At 52.2% G+C, this 20560-nt stretch overlaps 1 protein-coding gene across 1 annotated transcript; it reads left to right on the top strand.

The window, feature by feature from the left end:
• The first annotated feature begins 305 nt into the window (after positions 1-305).
• DBF4B (DBF4B-CDC7 kinase regulatory subunit) lies at positions 306-19723 on the top strand. The gene is made up of 13 exons (XM_070393527.1): positions 306-325; positions 852-913; positions 1476-1633; positions 3620-3811; positions 5157-5207; positions 6511-6598; positions 7749-7822; positions 9591-9624; positions 11339-11384; positions 13454-13570; positions 16441-16549; positions 16684-16799; positions 17661-19723. The coding sequence occupies exons 1-13, from the start codon at positions 306-308 to the stop codon at positions 18436-18438; spliced, it is 1845 nt and encodes a 614-aa protein (XP_070249628.1). The 3' UTR covers positions 18439-19723.
• The last annotated feature ends 837 nt before the right edge of the window (positions 19724-20560 follow it).

A 20560-nucleotide genomic window follows, 5' to 3' on the forward strand; every position in this document is an offset into this window, starting at 1 on the left:
GAAGGGGTAAGAAGGAAAGCAAAAAGGGGTCAAAAGAGTTATAGACGGGCCTCACCAGCGTGGCTCCGTGGCTGCTGAGCGTCCACCTAAGAAGCAGGAGGTCACCGTTCGATTCCTGGTCTGGGCACATGCCCGGGTTGTGGGCTTGGTCCCCAGTAGGGGGCGTGCAGGGGCAGCCGATGGATGGTTCTCATCACTGATGTTTCTATCTCTCCCTCTCCTTTCCTCTCTGAAATCAATTTTTAAAAATGTATTTTTTAAAAGAATTGTAAAGAGGATAACGGGTCGGAAAGTGGAGCGGAGAGATGCAGAAGCTGGGGCGGGGGTGGGGGGCGGTAGTGGGCCAGGAGGGGCCACAGGAGTTGAGTGGACAGAGATCTACAGGGGACGGAGGAACTGAGGTCACCATTGCCTGGACGGTGTCTCCGGAGTTGAGATGGGAATGTGGGTAGGGATGGACTTGAGTCTTGCTATTCCTGGTACCCGCTTTGGGGACTGTGCGGGGTTTGGGAGGTGAGGTGGGGGTGGGGGGAGGGGTGGTGGAAGGTTGTAGGCTAGTGAAGGTGGTTCAGCTGGGGGTTTTTGTTTGTTTTCAGATATTTTTATTGATCTTTTTATCTGTTTTTTAGAGCGAGAGGAAGGGAGAGGGTGAAAAAAAGGAAACATCGATGTGAGCGGAAGGAACATCGATGGGCTGCCTCCTGCACGCCCCCTACCGGGCATCGAGCCCGCAACCTGGGCGTGGACCCTGACTGGGAATCACCGGCGACCTCTCCGTGCACCAAAGGACACCCAGCCTACTGAGCCACACGGGCCAGGGCTGCTTCAGCTGTTTTGTCCTTCGTTTTCAGGGACCATTGCCTTGAGCTGGAGGGTTCAATGGCTGACAGTAGGCTCTGGGCTCCGGACCTAGGTAGGTAACAGATCAAAACTAGGGATGCAAGGTCAAATATGCTACTCCTGCCCCAGAGCCTCTTGGGAGGAAAAGGTCGAGAGATGTTAGCCCTGTTGGGTTTTTTTAATTATTAGTGGTTTGTGTGTGAGTGTTGTATGTGTTAATGGATGTCATGGATCATTTAGGAATTCACGGTAGAGGTCAAACAAGAGCTTTTAGTCTGATATTATGAACAAGATTGGCAGACAGATGGGAAGTCCTGGTTGAACAACCAAGCATATTTAAACCCATAGTCACCGTTATATGGTTATTTTTACCATAAAGTATTAAGTTTATCTTAAACACCCCCCCCCTCAGTTATCTAACTATTTTAGCACCTAGTCACTTCCCTCCTCCCCTCCTCCCCTCTCTTTTAGTATCATCTAGTTTTAGTGCTGGAATGTGACAGATACGCTGTTCGGTTTCTGCCTTTTAAACACTAATACACCACACAGAGGCTGTCGGTGAGAGCGGCTCGACTTACAGGACTCCCTCTTATCTCCAGCTTCTCACTTTGTTCTTCTTTGTTGTTGTTTCCTAGGGGCTCAGCTGGGAGTTTCCGGTTGTCTGAAAAAATGCCAGAAGAGCTCCCCAGATGCTAGGAGGCAGCAGCCCTTTTCTGGAAGGTCCTTTTACTTGGATCTGCCTGCTGGCAAGACTCTCCAGTTTTTGACGGAGGCAATCCAGCAGCTGGGTGGGGTATGTAAAGTGCTTCCCGCCTGTGACGCCCGGGTTGTAGGGCAGGAGCTGGAGAAGGATTATACCTGTCTTCCAGGTGTTTTCAGTGGTATTGCTACATTTTTCCAAAGCAATTTTCAGTATAAGCCACTTTTTAAAATAAAGTTCATTTTTCTCCCCCTAATTAGAAGAAAAACAATATCTGCTCATTCTAGAAATGTTAGAGAACGTGGAACTGCTGCAAGTGACAAAACCATCATTTTGATGTATTTGTTTTTTCCTGGAGTCTTTTTCTCTTTCTTTCATTTTCTTTCACAGCTTTATTGAGATACAGTTCACCCATTTGAAGTGAATAATTCAGTGGGGTTTTTTTGTGTAGTCACAGAGATGGCCAAGTGTGATTAGACAGTCAATTTTAGAATATTTTCATCACCCTAAAAAAGAAACTAAGGCCCATGTCAGTCTCCCCATTTCCTCTCGATACCCCCAACCCTGGGCAACCTTTTATCTACTTCTGTAGTCTATCCTTTTTTTAAAAAAAAAGCTTATTTTCTGTGTAGCTATGATCATAAATATATTTTTATTACCAACTTTTTGCCCATAACCTTAAAACATTAGCACTTCCCTATCATTATTATCCCTCATATGCATTATTTGTAATGAGAATATAATATTCTTTTGAGTAGATTGTTAATTTACTTAACTTACCCTATGGCCATTTAGATTATTTCTAAATCTGAGCTCTTACAAATAACACTGTGGTGAACAACTCTGGGTAAAGAGCATTTGCTGTGTTTGAGTTCTTTAAAATCTTTTTAAAGCAGATGTGGTTCATATGGTACTAGTAGTCAGGGCGGGCATGGACAGCTCTTGTGTTTAGAAAATAGGTGATAGTGCTTGGCCCAAAAGCGGTGGGTCACTGGGGAAATTGCTGGAGGAGACTTAGAATCTTTGCTGTCATTCTAACAAACTCGGGGATGTAGAGACTCAGCAGTGGGGATGGACTGAATGACCGTCATACACCCCAACTAGCTCCAAAATTTTGAACTTTTAGTCTTTCCTATCATTTAGGCTTTGCTATACAAAACAAACAAACAAACAAACACCCCAGGATTTGGCCTTAAAACAAGTTATTTCTCACTGCTCTCTGGGTTGGCTTGGTGGTTTCTCTTGCAGCTACATTTGGCTGGAGGGTCAGCTGGGCTGGAAGGACCAAGTTGACCTCACTCACACATCTGGCAGTCAGTGCTGGCTGCCTCTCTGGCTTCTCATACGTATGAGAAGCTTCTTACATGCATTGTATGAATGTCTACTATCGTGTGCACATACAGTAAGCTAGACCAGCCAGTGTACTCAGTGGTCTCGGGGTTTCCCAGAAGGTGAAGGGAGAAGCTACAAGGCCTCTTGTGGCCTAGGCTCTCGAACTCACACATATTATTTACACCACTGTATTGGACAACAGGAATCCCATTCAAGGGGATGAAGAATAGGCCTCTACCTCCTGATAGAAAGAACAGCAAAGTCACATTGCAAATGAGTGGGTACACTGGGATGGGAGGAATGTACAGCCATTAAACTGTCTACCAGCCCTGGGCAGTTTGGCTCAGTGGATACAGTGTTGACCTGCGGACTGAAGGGTCCCAGGTGCAATTCCGGTCAAGGGCACATACCTTGGTTGCAGGTTCCCTGACCCTGGTTGGGGTTTGACATTGATGTTTCTCTCTCTCCCTCTCCTTCCACTCTCTCTAAAAAATCAATGGGAAAACATCCTCGGGTGAGGATTAACAAAAAATAAATAAATAAAGTTGTCTGTTATCAGCATTGCTACCCCAGCTTTTATATTTCAGGACGATGTGTACTTGGGGGCCCAGTGCAGAACTGCGTTTGGTCTATTTAAAGACATTGATTCTGGAACTTCTAGCAGCCAAGATTTCCTCTCCAACCTCTCAGTATTGATGATTCCACATCTGCCTTTGGTTTTCAGCCACCTCTGTGATCTGGTTTCAGGTAATTGAGGGTTTTCTGAGCAAAGAAGTAAGTTACATCGTGTCCAGCCGCAGGGAGGCGAAGGCAGAGAGCAGTGGGACAAGCCACAGAGGCTGCTCCAGCTCCAGCCCCAGCGAGGTCAGAGTGGAAACACCGTCCATGGCCGATCCAAAGGGCAGCCACACCAGGCCTTCACAGAAACCCGTAGACTTGGTAAGAACCTCGTGGAGCCCTAGCTAGTTTTTCTCAATGGTTAGAGCGTCGGCCCCGCAAACTGAAGTGTCGCAGGTTCAATTCTGGTCAAGGGCACGTACCTCAGTTGCAGGCTCGATCCCTGGCACCGGACAGGGCACCTGTGGGAGGCAACCAATAGATATGTCTCTCTTACATATTTATATAGGGTAACCATTACCCCACTCCCACAGCTCAAGCATTTGTTTTTGCCATATAACAGAAGGTAGACAGAGGTACTCCTTCAAGCCATAACTTTAAAGATTTTTTTTTAAAATATATTTTATTGATTTTTTACAGAGAGGAAGGGAGAGAGAGAGTCAGAAACATCGATGAAAGAGAAACATCGATCAGCTGCCTCCTGCACATCTCCCACTGGGGATGTGCCCGCAACCCAGGTACATGCCCTTGACCGGAATCGAACCTGGGAGCCTTCAGTCCACAGGCCGACGCTCTATCCGCTGAGCCAAACCGGTTTTGGCGAATTTGCCCATTTTAGACACCTCATATCAGTGGAATCACTGATATTTGTCCTTTTGTTTGTGGCTTATTTCACTTAGCATGTTTTCAAGGTTCATTCATGTTGTAGCATGGTTAAAGTGGCAGCTCCTGTGTTGAGTGTCTGCCCCCTGGTGGTCAGTGTGCATCATAGCGACCAGTCGGACAGTCGGACACTTAGCATATTAGCCTTTTATATATATAGATAGATAGATTGTCCCTTTTTATGGGACTGCAGAGTCAGGGGTTCAGAAACAATAGGAGGGTCCTCTGAACCAGAGAGGGCTTGTTGGAATTGGCCTACACTTATCAGTGGAGAGTGCGGAGACCCTTAAAGGGAAGTCTTAGAACGTTTGTAACACTTTGATCTCTGGTGAATTCAAAATGCCCTTCTGCCCTAACTGGTTTGGCTCAGTGGATAGAGCGTCAGCCTGCGGACTGAAGGGTCCTGGCTTCAATTCTGGTCAAGGGCATGTACCTTGGTTGCGGGCACATCCCCAGTAGGTGTGCAGGAGGCAGCTGATCGATGTTTCTCTCTCATCGATGTTTCTAATTCTCTATTCCTCTCTGTAAAAAATCAATAAAATATTTTTTTTTAAAAAATGCCCTTCTCCACCAGGGTCCAGGCCACAGCTACCCATGGATGATCTGACTTGGGTGTGGGTCTACCTTGACCTCCAAAAGGTTCTAGGCTCTCATTTCGGCCACTCCTGAGCTGTGGTTGCTCCCAGCTTTCCAAGACATGACTCCTGGCCAGCACCTGTGTAAATATCTGTTTTTGCACAGGTGGTTTATATAACATATCTCATTGCTCTTCTCTTCCTGTCAGGTACCTATGAGCAGAGGGAAGGAGCTACTGCAGAAGGCCATCAGAAATCAGGTGAGCTGAGGGTCCCAAGGTTCTTCTGAAGTACAGATGACCCTCAAACAACACAGGCTTGAACTGTACAGATCCACTTACATGTGGGCTTTTTTTTTCTTCAGTAAATACCTGTATTGTTTTTGATCCATGGTTGGGAGTACGCAGGTGTGAATGGCCAACTGTATTCATTGATCTATGCCATTTTATATAGGGGACTTGAGTATCTGTGGATTTTGGTATCTGTGGGAAGTCATGGAATCAATCCCCAATGAATACCAAGGGACAAGATTTTGGAGAGTCAGAAGTTATGTGGATTTTCAACTACACAGGGGTCAGAACCCCTTATTTCTGCATTGTTCAAGGGTCGGCTCTACTAACACAAAGCACACAACCTATGAGATGTATTGTTGTTTCCTTCTTACAAATGAATAAGTGGAGCTCGGAGAAGTTAAGTAATTTGTCTAGAGCCACCTAGGGTGTCAGTGGTAGAGCCAGGATTTGACTCCTTGATTTTTCCGACTCAGAGTCTACCAAGAGAATCTTGGAGGGATGCTGTGGGATGTGAAGCTAGACTTTGTAAACCTATTTTCTTAAAGATTTTTAAAATTTATTTATTGACTTTAGAGAGAGAGGAAGGGTGGGAAGGGGCGAGAGAAATAAACATCGATTTGTTGTTCCACTTATTGATGCATTCATTGGTTGATTCTTGTATGTGCTCTGACCAGGGATCGAATCCACAACCTTGGCGTATCGAGACAATACGCTAACAAACTGAGCTACCCGGCCAGGGCCAGACCGTAAACCTTTTACAAAGTAGCTGCTTATACCTTTTGTGAGAACCCAGAACCATTCAAGTTAAGTGGCAGGAGAGGAATTAATTAACGTGATCTTGTGAGAGGAGTCATTAACGTGACATGAGGCTGGGTGCATTGGCTGTGATGAGGGAGGGTGATGTCAGATTTGGGCAGCAGAGCAGGAAAAGTGTGGCCAGCGTAGCTTCCTGCTGGGTGATGGTGATCGTCCCTGGTGGGCATTACTTTCTGTGAGCTTTCTTCACAGAGGCCCTCCCAACAAGCAGCTCTCTCATAAGCATGTGTTCCTTCCCGGTCACAAGGTGGCCGGAGCAGAGTGTGCGGGTAGACCAGCAGTCCATCCCCTCCAGGTGTGGCCAGCCCATATGGAGGGTTGGGATAGACTCTTCCCCACAACATCCCTCCATGCGGATGACCCAGAGCCCCCAGAAGCCAGGACGACCTGTCCCCGTAGTGTTCAGGCCCCGTGGCGGCTCCTGCTCCTGCCTGACTCTGCTTCGTCTTTCCAGGAGAGCAGCAGCGGAGGAGGCAGCGGGAGCCCCAGCAGCCTCCTGACCAATGCCCGCTTCTGGGGAGTGAAGATTCTGCATGTGGACGGTACCGTTTCTGCCCAGGGCTCCTACGGAGGGCGGAGTTGGTGACTGACTGGGAATGTCTGCTTTTAGAGGGATCGGAGTTGTAAGCTGGCTGGAAGCCAGGCATGCTGTTATCGTGTTGATCCACAAAGGTGGGAGGGTGTGGAGACCAGCTGTAACAATAGCAGAGTGTATGTACTAGAAGGTGCTATCCTGTTTAACCCACTCAACAGCACGCCTCAAGCTAACGGAGTAATCTCGTTTTACAAATAAGGAAATAACCCTAATATCCATGACCGATTACCGGGTATTTACTCTGTGCTAGGAATTAACCTCATTTAATTCTCACCGCAGTCCCCTGCCTAGTGTACTGATGAGAAGATTGAGCCTTAGGGGGATTAAGTACATTATCCATAGTCTCTCCAGGAGTGAGTAGTGTGATCCACATTCCAGCCTGGTTTGGCCCAACTAAACCTCATGTTCTTTCTTCTTGATGGGGTTGCCTCACACCTCTTTGCAGGTTGTAATAAATTTGCACCGGAACAGCTGTCCTGAGTGGGCTGGCAGTGACTGGCCCTCATATCCAGCTTCACTGCACGTTGGCTTTTCTCTCATCCTTGAAGGGGCTGGTCAGATCCAGCCTGAGATCTGCCGGAGAGCTAGAAAGTCAATAAACTGCCCTGGCCGGTCGCTCAGTGGTTAGAGCGTCAGCCCGTGGACAGAAGAGTCATGGGTTTGATTCCAGGTCAAGGGCATGTACCTTGGTTGCAGGCTGGATCCCTGGCCCCAGTCGGGGCGCATGCAGGAGGCAACTAATCGATGTGTCTCTCTCACATCGATGTTTCTCTCTCTCTCTCCCCCCTCCACCCCCCCTTCACTCTCTAAAAAATAAAATCAATAAACATATCCTCCTCGGATGAGGATTTTTAAGAAAAGGAGTTGTATTCAGTGCTACAAAAGAGCATGAAGCCAGCTTAGGTCCTTTTCCAGGATAGAGGACTCACCCATTTCTTTTATCAGCAGGTGCAAAGGTGACATGTAGCCAGAAGGTGGCAGGCAAGGCCGGTGTGATCCAATGTGCCAGGCCTGGTGAGACTAGTCCCCAGGAAGGGGCTTTGCTGGGGACATGAGGAGTGGAAACCTTTAGCCACGGCCCTCTGTTTTCTCCACAGAAATGATGATGCGCGTGCAGCAGCTCTCTCGAGATGCTTTATGTGTGAAGAAACAAGGGCCAAGGAAGCCAGAGGTAGGTCATCCTGCTGAACTGAAGGCAAATGGACGGTTTGCAAACTGTTGACAGCTTTAGTAAATCTATGGGCCACCCAAGCCTCTGCTCCTGGCCATTCTGGAAAAAGTGAGAGGAGTGCAGCCTCTTGGTTAGCTCATCCCTGAGGTCCTCGTCTCCCTGCAGGTCCCCTGTGGCACTAGGCATTCAGTGCCGCCTGGCCTCGGACAGTCCTGGCCCACAGAAAACATAAATGCCCATGGCTTACTGGCCAGGCTGCCTTTCTGGGGACGTCTCTTGGCCTGGGAATGAGCCTACAGATAAGCAGGGGTGGGGGCAGGGGTGGGAGGTGTGGTTTGAAATAGCTGCTATAGTCCAAATTCTGGTTTGGCTTTTCCTTCCTTTGCTGGAATTAGAACTGTGTGTATCATATCCAGAGAGCCGGGACTAACTTAAAGCCACAGAGCTTTCACCCGGCCAGAATCTGAGGAAGGACTAAGCCCTGCAGGTGCACTCAGGGCCTGGATCCTGGGAGCAGGACCAAGAGCAGGAGTAAACCACATGCACACCCAGTGGAGCACTCAGCCTCGGCGCCCCTTGCCCTGCACCCTCTGGTCTAGGGGTCTCTGGGAAGCAGAATAGGTGATGATGATAAATAGATTTGCATTGTCACAATTGGAAAAGGTATATGGTGAACGTCTCCAACTTCTGTTCCCCAGCCACCGCCCTCCTTGAGATAAGCAGTATGAACAGTTCACCAGGTATCCTTCCAGGACTCCGTGCACGTACAAAAACTCTCCCTTTTATGCAAACGCACAGTATTTTTACTTGGCTTTGTCCACTTAATAATCTTTTGTGTAGATGCTTGGGAGTCTTTTGGAGTGAGTTCTGGGCACCGTCTGCTGATCTGTGAGGGGATGTGGAAGGCTGCTTTGGGTGTCTTTGCCCTGGGTGTGTGGCCTGTAGGAGGTCTGCAGTCATGGATTCACTGGCTCTCTCATCTTGCCCATCCCCAACCCTAAAGGATTCCTTATTTTTTTCCGTTTAGTTTTTAATATTAGCTTTGTTTGACCTTGGCCTAAATGTTGGTTTTCACCACCAGTCGGGGGCACAGGAAAGCAAAAGGCACTGTCTTCACCCTTGTCCTGTAAGCCGGCCTGGAATGGCAGCATGCCTGGATGGCCCGGATCCACCTGACCAGCTGCCATGTATTTATTTATTTATTTATTTATGTATTTATTTTAATATCAGAGAAGAAGGGAAAGAGAGAGAGAAACCTCAGTGATGAGAGAGAACCACTGATCGGCTACCTCCGGCACGCCCCCTACTGGGGATCGAGCCCACAACCCAGGCATGTGCCCTGACTGGGAATTGAACCGGGATGTCCTGTCCTGGTTCATAGGTCGGTGCTCAAGCACTGAGCCGCACCGGCCGGGCACTGCCATTTACTAAGCACCTACCCTGTGCCGGGTCTTTACCTGCCCCTGCCCGTTTGTGCCACATCCAGGGAGGTGGTGAGTGCTCCTCCCGTCACAGGCTGTGGGGCCCCACAGCTCTCGCTGTTGCCCCCGCCTGCGCCTGCGTTCCCTCCACAAAGTCAGCTGGAGATTTGCACACAATGCTCACCGCTCACTGTGCCCCTTGGGAGGCGGAGGGAGCCATTGTACTCAGGTCAGTTCTAGCTCAGAACCCAGCTGACGACAGGAAGCAAAGTGGGGCAGACTCACAGCCACTCCGCTCACCAGCCCGGTTCCCCGACCCCCTTAACCTATTTTCCCTTTCCATTTAGGGAACGTGTCCCGCAGAGTCAAGAACACGGAAAGGTCAGTGTGGGAGCTGTTCCTCATCTAATTGCAGTCCCTCCCTTCCTAAACGCTTCCCTGCGACTCCCTCTGTGGCAGCACCTGCTCACTTTTCTGCGGCAGAAAGCAAGTCCAGGTCGTGTTGTCCCATCGTGTTTCCGGGGCCTGGGCTTTGGAGAGGACAGAGGCAGAGGAGGCGCATCCATGAGCACATCTAGAGCTGCTGGGCTGGGGCTTCTCCTGCGCGCCAAGACCCCCCGCGGCCACGCTGGCTCCTGCGTCCTGTGGCTGTTCCCGGCCATCAGCTGAAGTTCCCCATCCTTTTCCTCTGATTCAGCATGGAGTGGGCAGTTGAACAGCTGCCTCCCACTTTCAGAAATGCCAGCTCCCTGAAGCTGACAAACAGGCAGATTGACAGGCCCGGCTCCCAGCTCCTCTTGGGCAGCAGGAGGGTTCCTCCTGGATGTTTCTCCCGAAGATGCTCTTTAAGTGGCATTTATTCGAGCACAAGCAGGAGCTAAGAAAAGTCACTTGGCACCTCTCGTGTTCGAAATTCAAGGAAACCTGTGGGGGAATTGACTTTAATAACTGTCTCCGTTAATTAGACAAGGACTCGCCCCGAAAGAAGTAATTACTGGGAGAAAGGCAGCTTTTGTTGCTTGGGCGCTGGTGGCCTCTCGAACCGGTCTAGAAGCTGTGGGGTGCCATCCTCTTTGGAGACTTGGTAGCTGGTAGTTCTGCCCAGGCTTCCAGCCCCTTTGACAGGACTCTGGTCACCCTGGGAGGGTAGAACTGCTTCTAGATGCCGACGAGATTGGGTGCCCCGTGCAGCTAACCAGCTAGGAGGGGATGGATCTCTTGATGAATTGACACTCCAAATTTGTCTTCCCAGAACCCCTTTGCCCTATTTTGTTCATGAACCAGATTTTACCTTTGATGTTTTTTTTTACCATCCTTCTGCTAAGATCTCTAAACACTCTTTAGTTCTCTCCCTCTCTGCTCCTCCCTGCCCCCTCCCCCCGCCCCAAAATAAACCCGGGTCCTCATGGGGAATTCTGCTGGGAGTGATGGGAGGAGCCCTCACCACCTCCTTGGATGTGGCACAAACGGGCAGGGGCAGGTAACAGACCCGGCACAGGGCAGGTGCTCGGTAAATGGCAGTGCCCAGCCCGTGCGGCTCAGTGCTTGAGCACCGACCTGTGAACCAGGACAGGGCATCCCGGTTCAATTCCCGGTCAGGGCACATGCCTGGGTTGTGGGCTCGATCCCCAGTAGGGGGCGTGCAGGAGGTAGCCGATTCCCCTCAAGAGCTGTGGGGCCCCTCAGGATCCTGACACTGGGAGGGAAGGTCCGGGAAGCAGCTTTTAGCAGAAAGCAGCAGCGGGTGGGTCTCTCCCGCTCAGCTCGGTTTCTGGTGGTCAGTCACAGCCTCCAGGAGCCACGTGCAGGAGGCTCCTCTATCCTGCGGAGGGAGGGCGTGCCAGGACCCCGGGCACCCTGCAGCCTCTCCCCCCCCATAGTGGAACTCTTTCTCCCCGGGCGGAGGCTGGGAGAGATGGGAGTGGGTGCCTCACGTCTCCCAAATGGAAAGGCGCACCTTGGGGCAGCACGTGTTCCAGCTCCGAGCGCCCCTTCGGCTTTGGCAGGGCCTTGCCTCTCGGCACTTCCTGTGTGGGCCGCGCGGGCCCTGAGCTGGAGCAGACAGGTGGCTAATGTGTGCCCTCTTCCTTTCCAGTGGCCAGACTGAAGGCACCGTTCCTCAAAATCGAAGATGAGAGCAGGTGAGTGGGGCTCCTCCCTGTCCCCTCACCCCCACCAGGCCCACACGGAGGCCAGGTCCCAAGCTGGCGTGGGGTCATGGAGCCCCTCAGCCCTGCACCTGTGTCTTCCCAGAAGCCACTTTCTCCCGTCGTGGAGAAGTCTCGCATAGACCAGGGGGGCCTCTGAGGGTGCACTGCACAGCCGGCACTCCCCTTGGTATGAGCTGGAGGTTGATGGCCCTGTGTGTGAATTACCTCCTAATGCTCTGCTTTTATGATCTCATTTACTCCTAGGTGTATGCTGACACTTGCTATCGAATGGTTGTTAGGGCCAGTGCAGGGCTGGTGCAGTCATCTCGGCTGAAGTGAGGTGCTTGGGGTGGTGCTGGGATTCCCTTGCACTTGAAACCCTTCTGTTTTGCTGTGCAGGGCCCTCTCCTGGCACGTGCCGTCTCATGACCGCTCTCAGTGGGAGAGAGTCCATCCTCTTCCTAGTGGGGAAACTGAGGGCAGAGAAGGGTAGGACTTGCACATTCCCACATCATTAATGAACCTCAGCTGAGGCCATCCGGCACCCTCTCCACTCTGCCCTGTCCACCATTGGGGCCCCTTTGTACCTGGAGCGGGAGAGTCCATTGATGAGAACCTGATGAGCTGTTAGCCACCTGGGTTAGCGCTGACTTTTCAGTAAGTACTAGATCAAAGTCCATGTGAATCTATAATTCTCTCAAAAGAAAAGGGTTTTGAAAAAAGAAAAAGCTCATCTGGACCTGGGACCAGAATTTTCTGGGCCCCTCAGCCTCATGCAGGGTAGCTGGAGACCCAGCCCTGGGAGCCTGGCATGCCTGCCCATCCTCCAGGCCCTGCACACAGTACAGACGTGGTCTTGGTGGCCCAGAAATGAGTGGAAAGAACGTAGGGATGGCAATGAGGTGCTATCTTGTCCAGTTCCAGTGGGATGGGGTCCTGTCTGTCAATCCCAGCCCCTTCACAAGCAGTTAAATATAAGTAGTCATGACTCATAGACGGCAGCTGAGAGATACTGTCAGTGCCTCAGGATCTCTCCCTGCACGAGGCAGGCACAGGTGATGCCACTGTCACTGGAGGGGGTACACGTACTTGCGTGCCCCTAGCATCATAGGCAACAGAGGAGATCCGGGTGGAGCTGGTTTCTTGTGATTCTCTTGATGTGCTGTTCTGAACCAGGTGCTCTTCAAAGCCTCATAGCCTTTCCAACCTCAGCATCCCAGCCTCCTAAGCAGGAACAAAACAACTTTGAAGAGAAAGAAATGGGGTACCAGGGCTGTGGAGGGCACCCTTTTCCCTTTAAGGGTCCAAGAACTCTGTTAATGCACTCCTGAGGCCAGAGGGCTCTCACAGTACCACCCAGGAACCATGGCCTGCACTCCCCCTGGAGCACAGGCCATGGCACCAAACACGGGGTGCCCGCAGCTCTATCACGGGGTTTGCTGAGTGTCCACACATGATCAGATCTGGCTCCGAGCTGAATGTGAGCAACCTGAGGCAGAGCACCAAACCACCCAGTACCCGACATCCGGAACCTGCACTGGGCCTCCTTTCTCTTCAGAACCCTCCCCTGCAGAGGGTGCCGAGGACCAGCCCAGAGCAAGTGTTGCTCTAAGTGGAGCAGGGAAATCACTGCTGTGGTTCAGACACCCTTCCATTTAGATTCTGTGAGGCTGGAGTCCCCAAAGATTGTTCTAGGGTCAAGAAACAAAATGGAAGGGTCGGGAGATGTGGCTTCCGGTCTGGCGTTGGCCACATACTAGCTGTGAGCTTTTAGGCAAGTTCCTGAACCTTTTGGGCTTCATTTACCCGACTTGTTCCACTCAGCTCAGAGCTCAGGGGGTGGCTGCAGCATTCCGATGAGGCAATAGAAAGTAGACAGGGAGAGCGTAAGTATTAATTTCACCTAGTAAGGCTGATGGGAATTTTGTTCTACAACCTGAAAGATGTGCGGATGAGAGTCCACTTTATCAGGATTGGAACTCCAGGGAGTTGGGCTGGCACCCCTTCCTCACCCTTTCCCTTCGCCACTGTAGTCAAAGTGGAAGTTTTCTGTGTTTCAGGAAGTTTCGTCCTTTCCACCATCAGTTTAAATCCTTTCCTGAAATTTCTTTTCTGGGACCCAAAGATGCAAGTCCCTTTGAGGCCCTGACGATCCCGGGCAGCTCGCGCCACACCAGGTGGGTCTTTCTGGTTCCTGATTAACAAGGGCTGGTGACAGGCCAAGGTCCTGCCCCTCGGGGGCCTGCTGCTCAGATTTGGGAATGGCCATGTGTCAGCTCCTTAGGCGAAGTCTATTCTGGGAACTTAGCCCAGAGAAGAGGGACACAAGGAGAGTTCATTCATTTTCCTTGGTGTTCTCCAGCCCTACTGAAGAATTTGGTGTCCAGAGGACAATTGGCTGGTTTCTGAAACTCAAATCTATAGACCACCTTCAATCAGAGCCCCCTGAGGTCCCATTAAAAATGGCTTCTGGACCCCACTTCACCCCTACAGAATCACAGTCTCTGATTATGGAGCCCCCAAAGATGCATCCTCACAAGCTCCCTGGGCAATTTGATACATATCAGACTGGCTTATAGGCTTATCGGTATTCCCGCTCTGCAGATGTGTGATGGAAGCCTCCACTGACCAAAGTGCAGAAGGAACTCGGCTTGGTGCAGGGTCTGGATGCCTTCTCGGACCTGTTCTAATTTCGGGCCACAGAGTTGTTAGTTCATAGACCAGGAGAACAGGACGGAGCAGACTCAGGCCGAGAGGACCCAGGGCCAAGGAGAGCCTGCAGCCCCACCAGCAGACAAAGGAAGCGGTGCAGTGGGAGGAAAGAGAACGGAATGTGGCAGTAGGCAGAGGGGAGAAGAAACGATGAGCTGAGGTGGAGTTCAGGTGCCTTCACATCTTTCCTAGAAGGTGGAAGGGATACCAGAGAGAGCCAGCCAGGGGGCTGCGGGCTGGGCTGGCAGGTGGTGCTAGACCTGAGATGGCCTGGGAATCGCAGAGCAGCCACAATTGTAAAAGGAAGATGGTGAAACAATGAAGCTTTGGTACCTGCACATGAGAAGCATCCTGAGGACTTTGGCCAGGGTTCCGTGTGTGTGTGTGAGAGAAATCTGGAAGGAAATGTTTAATTTTTTAAATTTAAAAGTGATTGTGTTGGCCCTGGCCGGGTGGCTCAGTTGATTGGAAAATCATCCCAGACACCAAAAGGTTGCAGGTTCAATTCCCAGTCAGGATACGTACAGGAGGCAACCAATTATTTATCTCTATCTCCCCCCCCCCCCCCCCCCCCGCCTTCTTCCCTCCCTCCCTCCCTCTTTTTCCCTTTATCTCTAAACTTATCCTTAGGTGAGGATTAAAAAATAAAAGATTATTTTGGTTCAAAATTCAAGCATTACAAAGGGTTTAGAGTAAAAAGCCTCCCACCACCATCCTCTAATCTCCAGATCGTAGGTCTCTCTCCAGAGATGGCTTATGTCAGGGGTCCTCAGACTACGGCCCGCGGGCCACATGCAAATACAAATATTGTATTTGTTCCCGTTTTGTTTTGTTTTTTTTACTTCAAAATAAGATATGTGCAGTGTGCATAGGAATTTGTTCATAGTTTTTTTTAAAACTGTAGTCCGGCCCTCCAGCGGTCTGAGGGACAGTGAACTGGCCCCCTGTTTAAAAAGTTTGAGGACCCCTGGCTTATGTGCACAGAAGTACATCGTGTCCTTTGTTCCCTCTTCTCACATAAAGAACAGCCTAATATTTGCTGTGCTTGATCTTGCTTTTGCCACTTTATCTTAGATTAATTTCCTATTAGTACCTGAACAGCATCCTTATTCCCTTTTATGGCTGTAGTGAATAGTCTTTTTAAAGAAAATTTGATTGTTTAAGTATATTTGCAGAGTAAATTCCTAAAAGTGGAAATGCTGGGTCAAAGGGTGCCTGCATTTATAATTTTGATAAATGCGGCCAAATTGCTTTACATGGAGATGATGCCAGCAACCACTCTGACCCCCACCCCCCTTGGAGAGAGCCTGTTTCCACATCCCGTGGCGACTCCTGAGAGCTGTCAGGCTTGTTGATTTACGCCAATCTGATAGGTTCAAGACCGTGATCTCGGTGTAATTAGAATTTTCATGTTTTTCTCTATGAATGAGGTTCAGTCTGTTTTGTTTGATCATTTGTATTTCTTTCTGTGCATCTTCTGCATATCATTTGCCCATTTCTCTCTTCAGTTATTGATCACTTTCTTATGGATTTGTAAAGAGCCCTCCATGTAGTAGGGAAATGAGCCCTTTGCTGTAGTGTTATAAATAACACGGACCCCACTTCGTCCAGTTTGTGGGTTGTCTTTTAACTTTGCTTGTTTTCTGCTGTGCATACATTTTTTAAATTTGCATGTAGTTAAATTTATCAGTTTTTTTCCTATTTTTTCCTGTGTTTCCTGGGTTTTGTGTCATACTTAGAAAGTCCTTAAAGGAGGATATTTTAGATTTGTTGAGTTTGCCCATAGCAATGGCCCACAGGCCATTAGAAAAACGGGATTGAAATTCAGACAAGGAGTCAGGTTTGAGAAAGAGATTTGAAAGTCCTCAGTTAAGATGGCAGCTGTGCAGGGGACAAGTGAGCATGAGGGACAGGCCGGCTCAGGGGACATTTAAGGTGGAGGAGGTCAAAGGCAGTACAGCCCCCTTGTTACTGTGGAGGCCTGTCCCCTTCATTTTTAGGGCAAATGAACGAGGGTTTGGGTGTGAGCACAGAGCTGGAATTGCTCTTCCAAGGATTCTCGCTGTCAGCCACCACCACCCGTTCTCACCTGTGGTTTGAGATGTGCGGGCGGAGAAAGGCAGAGCTAGGACAGGGTGCCCATGGGAGGTCTCATCTTCCTCGTCGCCGCTCCTGCCATCCTTGGACAAGTGGTGCCAAGTGTAGGCAGGCCTGCCTGCGCCTGCCCAGCTCCGTGGCGGTTTCAGTTCATCTCTGGCCTGGGCTCCAGGCCCTAGAGCAACAGTTCTGCTCCGAGGGCCCCAGCAGTGACCACTTTCCCCCGTACCCTCCCCAGAGGACCCAAGGACCGAGAGCCACGCCCACGATCAGCCACCCGCACCGCGCCCAGGAGGAAGAAAGGTTACTGCGAGTGCTGCCAGGAGGCCTTTGAGGAGCTCCATGGGGTGAGCCCCTTCCCACCAAGCAGCCGCTTCCCAGACTGTTCTGAGAGCCATTCCTGCCCGTCTCCCTGGTGTGGCTGGAGGTCTGCTGGCACCCTACCCTGTCTAACGCCTGTGCCTCCTCTCACCCCGGGCAGCATCTCCAGAGTGCCCAGCACCAGGGCTTTGCCCGAGAAGCCCACCCGTATGCAGAAGTCGATCGGATCATCGCCCAGCTCAGCCACAGCTTTGCGGAGACCCCCTTCCTACCCAGGTGAGCACCCTGCTGCCGCCCTGCCAGCAGGGGCGGGGGCGCATGGCTCCACCCTCACTCTTCTGGTGCTGCCTCTCTAGGTGGGAAGGAACCTCAGGTTGGTGGCAGCATGGACCAGGCTATGCTATTTTCTCTTTCCTCACCTTTCTTTCCAGTCTCCTTCTATTTGGTTCACTTTAGATGTGAGTGGTGGGAAAGACCTCCATGTGTGTTTAGCCAGTTGGGTTGGAGCCAGACCAGGGTGCGGCTCCCTCCCTTCCTGAGCGTGAGCCCTGCCACAGCTGTGGGGGCTGAGAGAGTTCAGCCGTCACACTCCCGGTCATGTCTGGTCATGTGACTGTCTGGCCGTCTAGAAGTGTGGAGGGCGGACTCTGGGTGGGTGAAGAGCAAGTCTTTCTGCCTCTAGAAGTTACCCCCGGAAAGGGATTGCAGGGAGTTCCAGGGTTCTCTGAGCTTCCACCAGGAGCTGTGGCTTCCCCTCTCAGCCCAAGTCTCCACCTCAGCCTCACTTCCTGGGCCCAGCTTGGACGGCCAGGCTCTGTGCTGCCTCCTCCAGCCGCCAAAGGGCACAGCCTCCTCTGGGAAGTTGTTAAATGGGACAGCCTGTAGCTTCGGGCCATCCCTGACCACAGGCCACAGAGCCCAGAGAGGTGCAGACAGCGCTGTCCACTGCTGCCAGTCAGACCCGAAGAGCGAGCGTTTCACAGGCCCCAGAGCGGACAGGCCTCCTCAGCACCTAAACCCCAGCAGGGTAGCACCATGCGTGCCCCACCCTGCCCGCAGCCCGGCCCGGGAGGACCCCAGCTGACTGCCTGCTTTGGAATTGAGCCTGTGGCCCACAGGGTGTGTCTGTCCCCACAGGCAGCCAGGCTCCCCGGTTTCGGATCGTGACCCTCTGTCTCCTGAGACGGTGCCTCCCAGCCAGCCCTCCTATGGCGGGGCAGCATCTCCCAGGAGGAGGAAGGAAGACGGCCCCCAGGCCTCCAGCATCCACGAACAGGATGGGCTGGTGGGCTGCAGGAAGTCACCAGCTGAACGTGTGGGGGCTGGTGAGATGCTCGGACCAGTAGCAAGCTGCCAAGACCTGGGGGGCTCAGTTAATGTTGTGGACCCCCCAGGGACAGTGCTGTCCAGAAGCCCTACTTGTCGCTGCCTCCTGACCAGCTCTGAGCTTGCGGACCTCTCCCCTGGCCCAGAACCAGCACGTGTCGGCCACAAGCGGAAGGTTCCGTTCCCCAGTGGCAATGCCGAGAAGAGGCCAGGGGTCTCCTGGCCACAAGCCTCGCTCTCTGTCTCAAGAGCCCTCAGCCCCTGTGGCACCAGGACAACTGATGGCAGGCATCCCTTCTCCCTTCCCCTTCCAGGCCCTGAGTCCAGGCCTCTGACCTCCCCCCTGCCCTTGTGCGACCCACAGACCAGCCTCTCCCTCCCAGACCCCTTGCCCTGGCAGCCCTCAGACAGGCCAGCAGAGCTCTGGCCCACACAGCCCCCCTGGCCCGGAGGAGGATGTTCCCCAGGATCTGAGGGTTCTGAGGGTGCAGCCCCTGGCCCCTGCTCTCAGCAGACTGACCAACTTCCCAGCTGCTCGGCAGCTCCGGGCCAGCTGTCAGCCCACCTGCACTTGGCTGCAGGCACATAACCCACAGGGGGGCCTGCAGAGAGCCAGGCTACCTCCCCCTCCCTCTGCCTGCCAGCGGAGGAGCCAGCCTCTCCCAGCCCCCTGCCTCCCTGTGTCCCAGCACCAGCAGCAAACTGCTCCTGTGAGTCCCCTGGAGCACGCAGCTCTTCATGGACAGCTCCCAACTCGAGGGCCAGGTGCACAAATATAAGTTATACCTCTGCTGATTGCTGCTCACCCAGCCAAGGCAGCCCAGATACTCGAAGGAGCAGCGCCCCAGAGCCTCCCTGATGGAGCCAGAGGAGCCTGAAGCCTGGCCTTTGAAGTCCAAGTGAACAGCTGTTGTCATGGCCAAGTGCAGGGTGGACACATCGAGTCCTCCCACCACCCCATCTTTAGGTAGAACCAAGAGAGTCAGCTTGAGGGCTGCCCTCTCTTACCCGATCTCCAGCCATGATCCTGATGGGGCAGTGACCTGTGATGGGATAGTCCGTCCATTGCCAGCTGCCCACCTGCCAGGAGGCAGAGGCAAGGTTGGCACAGGAAGGGATGACAAAGAAGCTGGAGCAGCAGGACCCTGGCCTGGCTTCCTGCTCCCGCAGAGCCCAGGGTAGGTGTTCCCCCCCTCCTTTCTCACAAGCATGTGGCTCTCTCCTGCTTTCCAAAAGCCTGTGTTTGTGTCCCCTCCCCCAGCACCCCACGCTGTGCACACAGATCTCAGGAACATATGAAGCAGAGGAGGGGCTCGGCTGCTGCACTCACCGAGCTCCCTCCCTGCACTCGGAGTGGGCCCAGCACTGACCTTTCCCCTGAGCCCAACGTATGGCCAGATGCCCCTCTGGGGACAGACCCCTCTGGACTCTTCCTGCCTCAGTCTGGGCTGCCCACCCCGGGGTTCTGCTCCAGGGTCAGTGGTTCACCTGCCAACGTCTCCATCCCCTACTTTCCTCCCTCCCCAAGGACCTCCCCCCACTTCTTTTCAGCCGAGCCATTAATCTGGAGATGGGGATGAGTTTGCTATCGATTTTTTGGCCACATTTTTTTTATTACATTTTTCTACTGTGGTTCTTCTCACCCTTCTCTGCCTCTGTGTGCTTGTCTCTTTAAATGTTGGAGCTACCAGAGCCTGGTGCTATTCTGTTCTCATTTTGGAGGAAGAAGTGGGGGCCTAGCTGCGGGTGAGGACCTGAGTTGTTAGTTTGGAAATAGAGCAAGTGTGTGTGTACAACCCTCACAGAGGTCATGTTTGGCCTTTTTATGCCATTCCTGTTAAATTTCACAATTAATCTTGATTCAGGAGCTGTAAATAAATTCATTAATAACAGATAGCTAAGAGATGGGGCTGGAGAACAGTGTTGGGCCTTCCTCTGCCCTCCAGCGACCTGAGGCCGGGCTGAGGGCCCAGTGATGGGGACAGAGTAACTGGCTAGCAGGACAGGAGCCTCCTGCAAGTGAGGGAGCCTGTGTGAGTGCCACCCTCCCCAGAGGCCTAGCCCCCGGGGGCTGAGGGCAGGTGGGCCTGCGTCTCCGACTCCGAGCACTCACTTGGCTCTGTTCTCTGAGTGGCGGCCTGGAGAGGGCATGCTCAGCACCCCCTCCCCGGGAGCCTTTGCTCCTCCGAGGACCCTGCTAAGGGCCCTCTCCCCTTCCCCGGGGCCTTGACAACGGCTTCCTCTGGTTCCTGATGTGACACATGGGGATGCCTCGTCTCCCAGTGCCTTTCCTATGATCCTGCCGCCCTGGGTGAGGGGATCCCCCACCTCTGCCTCAGACCTTGTCTCTGATACTCCACCTGCTGCTTATTCCCAGACACCAGGTTCTGACACCCTTGTCACCATCTGCCCAGGGCCTCACATCCAACTGTGTGACTTTCCCCTCCCGTCTCACCGCTTGTGACCTTGGATATCGCATCTCAACCAGGTCAAGCCCCAAGGCTCCTTCTCACCGTAGCTCTGTCTCTGTTCCGGCCTCCAGGATATAAACTTAGAGGGGACCCAGGACAGAAGGGTGCCACTTGACATACTGGGCCCCTCAGTGACTCCTTGACATGGGGGCTTAAAGCCTCCTACTCCCTCCCTCTCAACCAGTGAGCTTAGCTCACCCTCAGCAGCCTCTGCCTCATCCCACTCAGTCCCTCTTCAAC

The sequence above is a fragment of the Myotis yumanensis genome, unplaced genomic scaffold (assembly GCF_028538775.1).
Source record: "Myotis yumanensis isolate MYYU_CA2020_CCGP unplaced genomic scaffold, mMyoYum1.0.hap1 SCAF_16, whole genome shotgun sequence".
Classification (NCBI taxonomy): Eukaryota; Metazoa; Chordata; class Mammalia; order Chiroptera; family Vespertilionidae; genus Myotis; species Myotis yumanensis.